The sequence below is a fragment of the Acromyrmex echinatior genome, chromosome 4 (genome assembly GCF_024713525.1).
Source record: "Acromyrmex echinatior isolate Ae372 chromosome 4, ASM2471352v2, whole genome shotgun sequence".
Lineage (NCBI taxonomy): Eukaryota > Metazoa > Arthropoda > Insecta > Hymenoptera > Formicidae > Acromyrmex > Acromyrmex echinatior.
In genome coordinates, this window is record NC_141855.1 from 10600400 (window position 1) to 10615266 (window position 14867).

Here is a 14867-nt window from a genome sequence, read left to right on the forward strand (position 1 = left end):
CTAACCTAACCTAACCTAACCTAACCTAACCTAACCTAACTAACCTAACCTAACCTAACCTAACCTAACCTAACCTAACCTAACCTAACCTAACCTAACCTAACCTAACCTAACCTAACCTAACCTAACCTAACCTAACCTAACCTAACCTAACCTAACCTAACCTAACCTAACCTAACCTAACCTAACCTAACCTAACCTAACCTAACCTAACCTAACCTAACCTAACCTAACCTAACCTAACCTAACCTAACCTAACCTAACCTAACCTAAACTAACCTAACCTAACCTAACCTAACCTAACCTAACCTAACCTAACCTAACCTAACCTAACCTAACCTAACCTAACCTAACCTAACCTAACCTAACCTAACCTAACCTAACCTAACCTAACCTAACCTAACCTAACCTAACCTAACCTAACCTAACCTAACCTAACCTAACCTAACCTAACCTAACCTAACCTAACCTAACCTAACCTAACCTAACCTAACCTAACCTAACCTAACCTAACCTAACCTAACCTAACCTAACCTAACCTAACCTAACCTAACCTAACCTAACCTAACCTAACCTAACCTAACCTAACCTAACCTAACCTAACCTAACCTAACCTAACCTAACCTAACCTAACCTAACCTAACCTAACCTAACCTAACCTAACCTAACCTAACCTAACCTAACCTAACCTAGCCTAACCTAACCTAACCTAACCTAACCTAACCTAACCTAACCTAACCTAACCTAACCTAACCTAACCTAACCTAACCTAACCTAACCTAACCTACCTAACCTAACCTAACCTAACCTAACCTAACCTAACCTAACCTAACCTAACCTAACCTAACCTAACCTAACCTAACCTAACCTAACCTAACCTAACCTAACCTAACCTAACCTAACCTAACCTAACCTAACCTAACCTAACCTAACCTAACCTAACCTAACCTAACCTAACCTAACCTAACCTAACCTAACCTAACCTAACCTAACCTAACCTAACCTAACCTAACCTAACCTAACCTAACCTAACCTAACCTAACCTAACCTAACTCTAACCTAACCTAACCTAACTCTAACCTAACCTAACCTAACCTAACCTAACCTAACCTAACCTAACCTAACCTAACCTAACCTAACCTAACCTAACCTAACCTAACCTAACCTAACCTAACCTAACCTAACCTAACCTAACCTAACCTAACCTAACCTAACCTAACCTAACCTAACCTAACCTAACCTAACCTAACCTAACCTAACCTAACCTAACCTAACCTAACCTAACCTAACCTAACCTAACCTAACCTAACCTAACCTAACCTAACCTAACCTAACCTAACCTAACCTAACTCTAACTCTAACCTAACCTAACCTAACCTAACCTAACCTAACCTAACCTAACCTAACCTAACCTAACCTAACCTAACCTAACCTAACCTAACCTAACTCTAACCTAACCTAACCTAACCTAACCTAACCTAACCTAACCTAACCTAACTCTAACCTAACCTAACCTAACCTAACCTAACCTAACTCTAACCTAACCTAACCTAACCTAACCTAACCTAACCTAACCTAACCTAACCTAACCTAACCTAACCTAACCTAACCTAACCTAACCTAACCTAACCTAACCTAACCTAACCTAACCTAACCCAACCTAACCCATTGGAGTTGCCTTCGAAGACCTGACCCCGTGCCAGTCACTTCGCCGACCTAACCAAATCCGTAGTTCTCGACCTAACCAAAACTTAGGAAAATAGTGGAACTAACCAAAAGTCCCCAATTTTCAAATGGATGTAACCAAAAGTCCCCTAATTTCTAGTGGATATAACCAAAAGCCCTAATTTCTAGTGGATGTAACCAAAAGTCCCCTAATTTCTAGTGGATGTAACCAAAAGTACCCCAATTTCTAGTGGATGTAACCAAAAGTCCCTAATTCTTTCCGATATAACCCAAACTCCCCAAATTTTGATGTCTACAGTTTGGATTTTTTCGTCACTGTCATTCTTTGTCAGTATGTGTGGAACTTGGAAAAAAAAAAAAAAAAAAAAAAAAAAAAAAAAATTCAAATTTTCCAAAAATTTGTCCAAAATTCATGGGTCCAAAATCCATTTCTCGACATTCTGAGTCATCTGGCATGGTCAAATTTTGATCGATTTTTCTTATTTTTTGAACGGGACTTAGAAAATATTCGCCGGAAACACTGCTTCCAAGAGTACACAGCCTGAACGAAAAGAGATAGCGGAATGGTTCAAACGGCATTCAAAGCGGCTTTTTAAACCGAACAACATTGTCTCAGACCCGGAAGCTCTAGGACCTTTTGTTCAAAAGAAAATGGCGACTTCCGGAACGGAAGTAGATATTCCAAAAATTCCATCTGATGAGCATGGATCATGACTGGTACTTCTGGAATCCGTAATAAAAAAATTTTCGATTTTTCCGTCAAAAACTATCACCCCCCAAAAATTTTTCAAAAATTTGGTCCAAAATTCATGTGTCCAAAATGCGTTTCTCGACCTCCTGAGTCCGATTTTTCCGATTTTTTTCAGTGGTACTTAGAAAAAATTCGACGAAATTCCGGCTTCCAAGAGTACACAGCCTGAACGAAAAGAGATACCGGAATGGTTCAAACGGCATTCGAAGCGGCTTTTTAAACTGAACAACATTGTCTCAGACACGGAAGCTCTAGGACCTTTTGTTCAAAAGAAAATGGCGACTTCCGGAACGGAAGTAGATATTCCAAAAATTCCATCTGATGAGCATGGATCAGGACTGGTACTTCTGGAATCCGTAATAAAAAAATTTTCGATTTTTCCGTCAAAAACTATCACCCCCAAAAAATTTTTCAAAAGGGAAAAAAAAAATCGGTCCAAAATTCATGGGTCCAAAATGCGTTTCTCGACCTCCTGAGTCGTCTGGCATGGTCGAATTTTGATCGATTTTTCCGATTTTTTTCAGTGGTACTTAGAAAAAATTCGACGAAATTCCGGCTTCCAAGAGTACACAACCTGAACGAAAAGAGATACCGGAATGGTTCAAACGGCATTCGAAGCGGCTTTTTAAACTGACCAACATTGTCTCAGACCCGGAAGCTCTAGGACCTTTCGTTCAAAAGAAAATGGCGACTTCCGGAACGGAAGTAGATATTCCAAAAATTCCATCTGATGAGCATGGATCATGACTGGTACTTCTGGAATCCGTAATAAAAAAATTTTCGATTTTTCCGTCAAAAACTATCACCCCCCAAAAATTTTTCAAAAATTTGGTCCAAAATTCATGTGTCCAAAATGCGTTTCTCGACCTCCTGAGTCGCCTGGCATGGTCGAATTTTGATCGATTTTTCCGACTCATTATATTTTCTCAGTGGGACTTAGAAAAAAATCGCCGAAAACCCCACTTCCAAGAGTACACAGCCTGAACGAAAAGAGATAGCGGAATGGTCCAAACGGCATTCGAAGCTGCTTTGAAAACCAAACAACATTGTCTCAGATCCGGAAGCTCTAGGACCAACCGTTAAAAAGAAAATGGCGACTTCCAAATTCCAACTGATGAGCACGGATCATGACTGGTACTTCTGGAATCCGTAATAAAAAAAAAAAATTAAAATTCCTTCGCAACACGGTAACCTAACCTAACCTAACCTAACCTAACTCTAACCTAACCTAACCTAACCTAACCTAACCTAACCCCGTGCCAGTCACTTCGCCGACCTAACCAAATCCGTAGTTCTCGACCTAACCAAAACTTGGGAAAATAGTGGAACTAACCAAAAGTCCCCAATTTTCAAATGGATGTAACCAAAAAATCCCCTATTTTCTCGTGGAACTAACCAAAAGTCCCCAATTTTCAAATGGATGTAACCAAAATTCCCCTAATTTCTAGTGGATGTAACCAAAAGTCCCCTAATTTCTAGTGGATGTAACCAAAAGTCCCCTAATTTCTAGTGGATGTAACCAAAAGTCACCTAATTTCTAGTGGATGTAACCAAAAGTCCCCTAATTTCTAGTGGATTTAATCAAAATTCCCTAATTCTTTCCCCCAAATTTTGATGTCTACAGTTTGGATTTTTTCGTCACTGCCATTCTTTGTCAGTATGTGTGGAACTTAGAAAAAAAAAAAAAAAAAAAAAAATTCAATTTTGCCAAAAATTTGTCCAAAATTCATGGATCCAAAATCCATTTCTCGACATTCTGAGTCGTCTGGCATGGTCAAATTTTGATCGATTTTTCTTATTTTTTGAACGGGACTTTGAAAATATTCGCCGGAAACACTGCTTCCAAGAGTACACAGCCTGAACGAAAAGAGATACCGGAATGGTTCAAACGGCATTCGAAGCGGCTTTTTAAACTGAACAACATTGTCTCAGACGCGGAAGCTCTAGGACCTTTCGTTCAAAAGAAAATGGCGACTTCCGGAACGGAAGTAGATATTCCAAAAATTCCATCTGATGAGCATGGATCATGACTGGTACTTCTGGAATCCGTAATAAAAAAATTTTCGATTTTTCCGTCAAAAACTATCAAAATTCATGTGTCCAAAATGCGTTTCTCGACCTCCTGAGTCGTCTGGCATGATCGAATTTTGATCGATTTTTCCGATTTTTTTCAGTGGTACTTAGAAAAAATTCGACGAAATTCCGGCTTCCAAGAGTACACAGCCTGAACGAAAAGAGATACCGGAATGGTTCAAACGGCATTCGAAGCGGCTTTTTAAACTGAACAACATTGTCTCAGACACGGAAGCTCTAGGACCTTTTGTTCAAAAGAAAATGGCGACTTCCGGAACGGAAGTAGATATTCCAAAAATTCCATCTGATGAGCATGGATCAGGACTGGTACTTCTGGAATCCGTAATAAAAAAATTTTCGATTTTTCCGTCAAAAACTATCACCCCCCAAAAATTTTTCAAAAATTTGGTCCAAAATTCATGTGTCCAAAATGCGTTTCTCGACCTCCTGAGTCGCCTGGCATGATCGAATTTTGATCGATTTTTCCGATTTTTTTCAGTGGTACTTAGAAAAAATTCGACGAAATTCCGGCTTCCAAGAGTACACAGCCTGAACGAAAAGAGATACCGGAATGGTTCAAACGGCATTCGAAGCGGCTTTTTAAACTGAACAACATTGTCTCAGACACGGAAGCTCTAGGACCTTTTGTTCAAAAGAAAATGGCGACTTCCGGAACGGAAGTAGATATTCCAAAAATTCCATCTGATGAGCATGGATCAGGACTGGTACTTCTGGAATCCGTAATAAAAAAAAAAAAAAAAAAAAAAAAAAAATAAAATTCCTTCGCAACACGAAGGAACCTAACCTGATCCCGTGCCTGTCACTCCGATCTAACCGATGGTCCCCGAACTGACCGAAGTATCGATAAATGGTGGAAATAAAAGAAAATCCCCATTTTTCCAGACCTAACCCTAATTTTATAGACTTCTATAGTACGGATTTATTTGACACTCTCATTTTTCCTTCATTTTGGAGGGTGTAGGACTTAGAAAAAAAAAAGTTTGAAAAAAAAATTTTCAAAAAAAAAAAATTCAAATTCTTAAAGTTGGTCCTACATGCCTATTTCGTCGCTCTGTACGTTGTCGAGACACTTTCATTTTTGAGTGGGACTGAAAAATTTCAAAATTTTGAAAAATCAGAAATTTAATTTTCGTGGGTGGGGGTATCGATGTATCTCGACGAGAGGAACAACTTTGTTCCTCATAACCACCCCCCTCCAGTGACCCCCCATCCCTCAAACGACCCTTTTAATGTTTTGTCAACTTTACAAAAAGTCCACAGCCCAAACGGTGACAGATACGACAAAATTGTATAGAACATTTTCGTCTTCTCTCAGGGCCTATTATATGGGAAAAATGCGAAACTTTTGAAATTCCGACATTTTTATTTTTTTTGTGACTTCAGAGCCCTCTATCTACGAAACCGTGAATCCTAGGGCAAAATTGTATACCACCTTTTGTGTTTGGCCCATCGAGATCTATGAGATAGCATCCTTGAAATTTTCAAATTGCGACATTTTTGATCCTATCCCCACCTAAAAAAAAGTCCCCAGGCCAAGGGGGGGGCTGGAGGGGGGGACCAATACCAGGGGAAGGTAGACCCAAGTGAGTACTATATGGAAAAAATCTAATCTCAAATTCGCAAGTTGTACTAACCCCTATACCTAACCTAACCTAAACGTCGTAAACCAATCTTAGACATATGGTAAATAAACCGCTTTGAAACATTAGTGATTTTGTTTTTATGTCATATTCTTTTGGTTGGGTGAAAATGTCTGATTTTGTACCAAATAATCGTCATATGCGGGAAATATTGATTTTCTTCTTTCATTCGAAGAAACTGCGGCTGAAGCGCATAGAGAGCTCCAAAAAGTTTACGGAGATGCTGCTCTAAGTGAAACAACGTGCCGAGATTGGTTCCGTCGCTTCAAACGGTGATTTCGATGTTGACGACCGTCCGCCTGAAGGAAGGCCAAAAACCTTCGAAGACGCTGAATTGAAGGCATTGCTCGATGAGAATCCGTGCCGAGTACAAGAAGAGCTTGCTTCAGTATTAGGAGTTACCCGCCAAGCCATTTCCAAGCCATTTTTTCACAATAAAGTTGCATTTTCATCAAAATAACAGCGAGAACTTAGTTGCGCACCTAAACTAGCAAAAAAAAATTGCGGTTCAAAATTCAACTTTATGAATCGAGTTATTAAGCGTTAGAGGCTTCACTTAATAAGAGGAACAGGAAATAGAGAATAAGAATTTCAACCTATCAGAAATTGTATATTGTTACATCCTAGGGAAGTTCGGCCGGTCCTACAGGTTCGAACTAACTCGAGGTTAGATTATAAGGTTGAAGTAAAACTGGCAGTTCAAGCGTCGCGAGTTCACGAGAAGGTTCTCGATCGAACTTGTCCAATAAATTGATTGGTTAAAGGCGTGCTCTGGATATCCTGATTATAGTGGATTCCAAATCATTCCACGGTTGCTCTCCCGTTCTCTCTAGACAACCGACGAATCCTTCTAAAACTTCGGGGCAATCGAAACAATTTGCGACCGCATGTCTAGTGACTGTTAATATAGAGCATACACTACAGGATTCAAGATTCAGCGTTCATTCAGCGTTCAGGTTAACCCAAATGAATGTAATGCCGCAAGATCCCTTAATAATCCTTTTTTTCGTTTTCCGGCGCGGAAGTATAGCACTCAGAATGTTACCATTTCCCTATACTAAAAGAACAATGAAGATATGCGGCATGCATTACGCAGAGTACGGATTAACCACTAGAATTCGATTCGTAACCACTAGAGATAGATTCGTCAGTGGATTCACGCGACGCGGGTGTGTGGGACATATGCTGAATGCCACTCATCGGCGGCAGATTTCAGTTACTGAAATATAGAAAGAGGTTTGCTTACCTTGCGATGTGACGATTAATGTTCTCTGATGTTTCCGAATGCCAGTAGAAAGAAGTGGTCAGGAAGGCTTCTGCAGCTTTTAAGATGAACCAATTGTCAATTCAGATCACGCCAATGGGCTGCTTCTTCACTCTTGCGATGTTTAGCAACGATCGATTATAATGAAAATGTTAAAGCTAGCGAGAAAATGGGGATATTCATTAAGTTCATACTTGTATTAAAGTTAATTAAGTATATATTTAACAATGATTCACTTTAGTACATTGGTTAGTGGCGTAATGATTAATTCTTACGAAAGTAGACTTATCTCCAAATTAAGTTGGATTATTACGAATTATAATTTAGATCTTATGATTACGTTTAGAATTAGAAATAGAATTGGATTTTATAATTAATTCTAGAATTAGGAATGGAATTAATACTTAAAAAAAAATTATGTTCGCACGCGGTGCTTAAACTTAGAGTGGCGGGTGGTCGGATAATGGAATAGGAGCCTGAATTTCGCGCACGTCCAATCTATACGACGCTACTCTGTCTTCTTTTCTGAGTTTACCTGAAGGCGTTCCTAAAGTCCCCCTCCATTGACCGCGCCACTGTTGGTATGAGGATAAGCATCAGGTGCGTTCTAGAAAATGGCCGTGTACAATATATTGGGTTATCTAAAAAGTATCCGCGGTTTTTTGTCACTAGATGTGTTGATGGTCATATATCTAGTGACAAAGTACCGCGGATACTTTTTAGATGGCCCAATATTATTCGGGTCCGGTGGCGAGTATGTTCGAAAAATAATCATTGGACAAAATAAAGTTGCTGCAGACGTGACAATATTCCACAATACATGATTTCTGATAGATTGAAATTCTTATTCTGTTCTCTGTTCCTTTTACTGCGCGAAGCCTCTTAAAGTTGGAGACTTTAATATCTGTCATCCAAACTCAATATAGTGCTATATATAATTGCTATTCTGCTTTAATATTACACAAATTCACTGCTTTAAGTTTACAAATTCTTTGCATTAGCAGTGAATAACAGATATCTTAACCTTTAAAATATCCAACTTTAACTTAATAACTCGATTCATGAGGCCGACGAAGAGGCCGTGTTTCTCTGTCAGATTCTTTCATTTTAAGTGAAAACGCGTCGTATATTTTTATTAAGATTTTAGGGGGAGAGTATTATAAATAATTATCTTTAATATAATCAAAACATGAACATAATTTATGTATACATAAATATAAAAATTATTTGATTCCTTAAATATTCCGCTTTGTGAATTATTAATGCTTTCAATAAAGCATTAATTGAAAAAAATAAATTTTCTATTTCAACCATAATAATTTATTTATCACTGCCATTATTTATTACGTACAGTCCTAGATATCAAGAACTTACAAAAAAATTCTAATCCTAAAATATTTTTTAGTATGTATATGATATATTAGGTGTTGGAATTAATTCGTAGTGTTTTACAAGTGATGGGAAGTACTTTCATTAATGTATTTTTTAATGCTCATGTGAAATAAATAACATTCATTAAAAAACGCTACGAATTAATTCCAACACCTAATATATATATATATACATATATATATATATATATATATATATATATATATATATAAAATAGCGTATCCTGCAATTATTGATAAAGGATTCTTATGTAGTTAGAACGGACTAAACCAAATCGAAAAGTCTACTATTTTACGATTTTCGCAATGGTCAACGTAATAATTTATGAAAATAGTCAAATTCGCCCGATCTATTGCCAAACCATGACGATATAAGACCACCCATTTGCCCAGTGAGGTGCGTGTTTGTCATCGTTAGACATGTTAATACCAATATCACTTGTAAACATACATCGTCTAGCGACAACGAACGTGCATCTCTCCAACTCTCTGGACGGTTTTACCTCGCTGCACGCTTGCATTTGGCAGTAGGCTGGGCAAATTTAACTATTTTCATAAATTTATAACTCATTAACTAATGCGAAAAATGTAAAATAATAGATACTTTTCAATTCATCGTCAGTTAAATCCGCTCTATCTACACAAAAGCGATTTGTCAATAATTGTAGAACATCCTGTGTGCGTGTGTGTGTGTGTGTGTGTGTGTTCATATTCATACTCATTTTTCCTTTTTCTTTTTTAATGATTTAATAAATTCTTGTTTAATTTGATCTATGCATTATTTTGGTAGCTATTGAATCAAACTTGTTTAGGCACTATCATCCGAGATATTTGGATCATAGTCTGGATCATCTTCATCATCATCTAAATCTAAGTCGTCCAGATTTTGGAACAAACTCTCATCTACTTTAACAGCATCACCTATTTGATTAAAATTGCATAACATGACATCAGTATCTTTTAGAATGAAAGTCAAATAATTATATAAAAAAAAATTACCATCATCTAAAAATTTAAGATCTGATTGATCCAGTGTCTTATCAGTCATAAATAATTCTCTGCCTGTTAATTTTTTGCCCTCACGATCTGTCAATTCTTTCCGTTTTGTATAGCCCATTTCTTCATCAAACATTTCTTTCCAATTTAGAAAAGATTCCACTGTTACACGAGTTCCCTCAAATCGTTTCTATATATGAAAAAAAAAAATTAAAATTATCATTTATATAGATCTATTTAGAACATTTTACCCTTTCTGCTTCTTCTTCTTCTTTCAGCTTTAGTGCAGCATTCTCTTCTCTCTTGAGTTTTATTTTATCCCATTGTACATTAAGCCATTCTTGAGCTGTACTAACTAACGTAAAAACCATTACCATTCCAAGATTTTCATTCATTTGTTCTATCAGGTGTGCCTTCAATTTCTCGTCGCCATCCTCAAAATTTTCTTGCTCCGTAATTGATATAAGCAGTGGCTCATCTGGATATTTGGCTGTATATGTAAATTCTAATCGACAACTGAGACCGTTGCCAGTTTCTGGTTCATATTCTTCTGTTTTAATTGGTATAGCAAATGTATAAAACGGTTCCGTCGCTAAAACTGTATAATGTATATACACTTATATTATTTATGGCAAATAATAATTCATTATAAAATTCAGTATTATCATTATATAGTTTATAAATATCACCTGCCTTAAGGTGACTCTACACGGTCAATAATACTGTCAATATTAACCTTTAATGCATACCCAGTTTTAGGCATCCTTACTACACATGTTCAGTCATTCGTGTTCAGGATTAATTTCCACTTTTACAAGTATAGAAAAATTATTAAACGATTTTTATGCATATTTTGACATAACTTTCTTTAGAAAATATTTGTAAAGTTGTATATTTATAACAAATTGTATATAAATTATTATAACTAAATATAGTTAACAAAATGAGAAAAATGTACTTTTTTATACAAAAATATAAAATTCTGAAATAAAAATGTTTAAAAGAGAAAATATGTTTCAATATCTTAAAGTTGATATTCCAAACTACAAAAGCAAAAATAGTTCAAGTTTCAACTGTCAAAAAAATTTAGTTATTCAGTAATCTGAAAATGATGTTTTTTTAATATACATGAATGGCTATAAATTGAAGGTATATTGCATTTATATTTTAAACAATGCATTTTATTATTACTATTGTGTTAAAAAAATATTATAATTTATTAGGAAAATGTTCTTTATAACATTATAGACAATATAATATATATTATAATATTAGACATTTAACACAAGAGTGCTAAAAACCATTGTGTTTATTAAGGGCTAATATGTTGTTCTAGAATTAAATTCTTTTTTTAATCATTAACGAAATATTCCTGCAATACAAACGAGAATTAGTAGAAAAAGAAAAAAAAAATTTTACAAAAATGTACACTCTATACACATGATGGGTCATTTGTGGTCCAGAGATGAACTTCGGACTTACTCTAGTTAAAGAATACGCATGTTGAGGCCGAAAATGCACAAAACTTATTCTCTAGATGCCAAACTCTTTTTAGGAATAGAAAAGAGACTGGTATTTAAGTAAGTGCTCTTAATATTTCAGAAAAAATAAATGCACAGGACATATGACCCAAAGGTGTGTATTAAGGATTAATAAATACTGACAATGTTACTGATCGTGTGATTAATATTGATGGATTGACGTAAAATACTGATAATGATCTGAATTTTTTTTTCGAGTATCAGTATTGCTTTATTAAGATCTATTAGTGAATTCGGTCACTTGCACTATGCTAGATCAGTGCATATTAAAAGCTGCTTTATATGAAATTAGCAAAATTAAATGTAAAAGTATATATAAATATTTTAAACGCTTAACTATCTACTAATGATATTGTTACGTTATTTAACAAATAACTGTATATGTATAATATATATGTATTAATTTATTGTCAAAGTTGATTATATTATACCACTGCATTGAGATATTTTATATAAAGCAGCTTTTAATATGCACTGATCTAATATAGTACAAGTGATCAGATTCACCATAGGCCTGTTCTTTTTGGCTTAACTTTTACACCAGTTCATGTTTCTTCCTCTTCTTTCCTCCTGGAAAGAAAAGGAAGAAAGATGAACTGGTGCAAAAATTCAGTCAAAAAGAACAGGCTTCAAATGTCATAAAAAAAAATATATATATAATATATACACACACATATATGTCACAGTGAAATAGATAATGGGTGTTTTCCAACACATACACACTCAGTGTAACACTGTGGGTGCTTTCCAGCACTGTGTCAAGGACACAGTCAGTCACAGTGTAATACAGTGAATCATTATATCCTTGTTGTTTGCCTACGTTAAACAAGGATAAAACGATTTACTGTGTTACATAATGTCAGATTGTGTCCTTGCTGGAAAGCACTCTGTGTCTTACACAAAGTGTTCCAACTATATATATATATATATATATATATATATATATATGTCCTATATATATATCATATATAGGACACAGTGTTACACTGCTCGACACACTGTAAAAAGCTAAGTATAAGCTTATAAAATATATCAATGTTACCAACTTTTCAAAAAGTTATTTGGTAGCCATACTTATTTTGCAATAAAACCTTCACAATCATCAATTCTGAAAAAATTATAACTAAAATCTAAATAAAAATTATAAATCTATTATTGATACGCTAAATATAATTATAAGAATAAGAATGGAAGACTATAATGCATCCTGGTGTTACACCATGAAATTAAACTGCGTTTCAACAAATATCTTATGCCTGCTTCGGTCTTAATCTTAAAAGTTGACAACAAAGAATGTCATAAGGTCAATTATGTTTTCCAGTGTCTTAACTGTAGTCTTAATCTTAGTCTCAAAAAAAATTTCTATCTTTTAATTTTAATCCTTAAGATTAAGTTAGGACTAATTCTTAAGACTAAAATTAAACCGAAGCATAAACTGAGCATTACACAGTGGAATACAGTGTAACATCTCTGTATCCTAGCTGGAAAATAACCAATGTATGTAAAACTAAAGTGAAATATATTGTCAATAATACTGATCGTGTAAGGTTGTAAAAATACTAAAAATCTTGTTAATGATTCAATACTACTGATCAACAGTATATATTACTTGACTGCATAGAGTCATATTTTGACATTGGATTATAGGTTAGAATTTTAATAACACGTACTCTCCAATTCGCCGCAATAAATCGACTCCAACGCTTCAATCTCATTGATCTGCTCATCATTGTAATCCATACTCAACAAAATAAATATAATCCCTAAGCCAGCTAAACATATATTTCGCAATTTGTAATAAACAGCAAATTATAGTTGAACGATACTTTCGCTCCATCAGCGTCCGTTGCGGTCGGATTGGGTCAGATCATGATAGAAGAGATAACATGGTGGAAGGGATCTGCAGCTAGAGAGAAACTTGAGAAAGGACGGTCCAAAACCTATAACCACAAAACATGCTGCCGCGTACTACTGCCCTCTGACAAAGTGAATGTAAACTACATAGCAACGAAGGCAAATTATTGCCTTCCATGGCACGAAGGCAAATTATTAGGGATGAACTGGATATCCGGGAAGTATCAGATATCTAATATTATCTGGCACTTTTTTACTATCTAATCGGATAGCCAGATATTATTAGTATACGAGAATAATTTGATATCATTAAATTGTTGATTTTTTTCTTTCTTATACAAATATTCTACAAACAAGTATTCATATCTGTAATATATTATACATTGTTGCAAAATCACAATCTTATTCTCTAAAAGTTTTTGCAAGCCACTTTCTCCAAATCCGGTCGAGTATTCGGAAAATGTTGGATATCCAACGCGAAGAAATCGCCTTCTCAAATATTCGCATGGATACCGGATATCTGATGTTATATTCTGTCCAATATCCAATAATTTTATAACCCGGAGTGCATTCCTACAAATTATGTTCCAGCTAATTAGTCATCAAAAAGTTATAATTACAATACTAAAAAAATTTTATAGTGTGCACAATAATATTTACAATTCAAAATGATGAAATTTATGCAAAAACGTGAATAAAAAAATCGCTTCGATTTTCACTTTGCACAACGTAAATGACACACTATTTTGTACCCCGCCTCGAAATGTCGTTTCTGTTCGACTGCTATACAGCCGACTTGCCGCGAATTTTTCAACTAGTTGGAGATCTAAACTATCGGTAAATGAAACCAGAAATTCGATTTATAGCGGGATTATAAAATATATATACGATTGAAAAAGCCTTGAGGTCTTTTGGATCCCCAGTGACATTTAAGGGTTAAATTTGTTAATTAAAATTAACAATATTACCTAATCATTTAAATATAAGTAAATCTATCGTGAACCTCGCGTTTCCGACTTTTTGTATATGTTTGTTTTAATGTGAAATTTAATCGACCGATTAACTTACTTGGTGAGATCAGCCCTTTGTCTTCTTCGCACAAATTCTCACAATTCTGGCAATTCCGTACATTGCATGCGTATAAAAATCGACAGAACGAACATAAAACAGGTCGAGCCAATCATGAACGTTCCGCCAATTTCGCGTTGCACATACGTTCCGTACATGGGATCGCGCCATTATGCACTATGTATTAAAAGCTTAAGGCTGCATTTTCATGCTGACACTCATCCCCCGATTCGAGCATCGAGCGTCAGCATGACAAAGCAGCCTTAAGCTTTTTTATAAGCGTTATTTGACGCTCAAAATCAGATAAGGATAAAGTTAAATTATTATAAATGACGCTGATATTTTGACGCGCGAATGAAAAAGGTTTCATTAATATTTTGTAATTCGCATGGAGAAATAGATTATATTCGCAATATTTAATTGTTGCAATTTTCGAAAAAATGTGTTCATCATTAATAAAATATTACTAGTGAATGATACAATGTGCAAACATTATAAAATTAAGAAATTCTATTCAAAAAATTTTATTCAATATATAGTTTTAACGTTAAAATCAAGAGTTTTATAAAATCAATATTTTTA

General features: G+C 35.2%; 1 protein-coding gene across 2 annotated transcripts; it reads right to left on the reverse strand.

Moving 5' to 3' along the window:
• Positions 1-9547: 9547 nt before the first annotated feature.
• LOC105147127 (RWD domain-containing protein 1) lies at positions 9548-13288 on the reverse strand. Of its 2 annotated transcripts, none has more exons than XM_011057918.2 (4): positions 13034-13288; positions 10074-10420; positions 9826-10012; positions 9548-9747 (listed from the first exon to the last, which is right to left on the reverse strand). In XM_011057918.2, exons 1-4 carry the CDS (start codon positions 13101-13103, stop codon positions 9635-9637), a joined length of 717 nt encoding a protein of 238 aa, XP_011056220.1. In that variant the 5' UTR covers positions 13104-13288; the 3' UTR covers positions 9548-9634. The 2 variants fall into 2 exon arrangements, with proteins under 2 accessions (XP_011056220.1, XP_011056221.1); XM_011057919.2 differs by lacking the exon at positions 13034-13288 and adding an exon at positions 12035-12266.
• Between the last annotated feature and the right edge of the window lie 1579 nt (positions 13289-14867).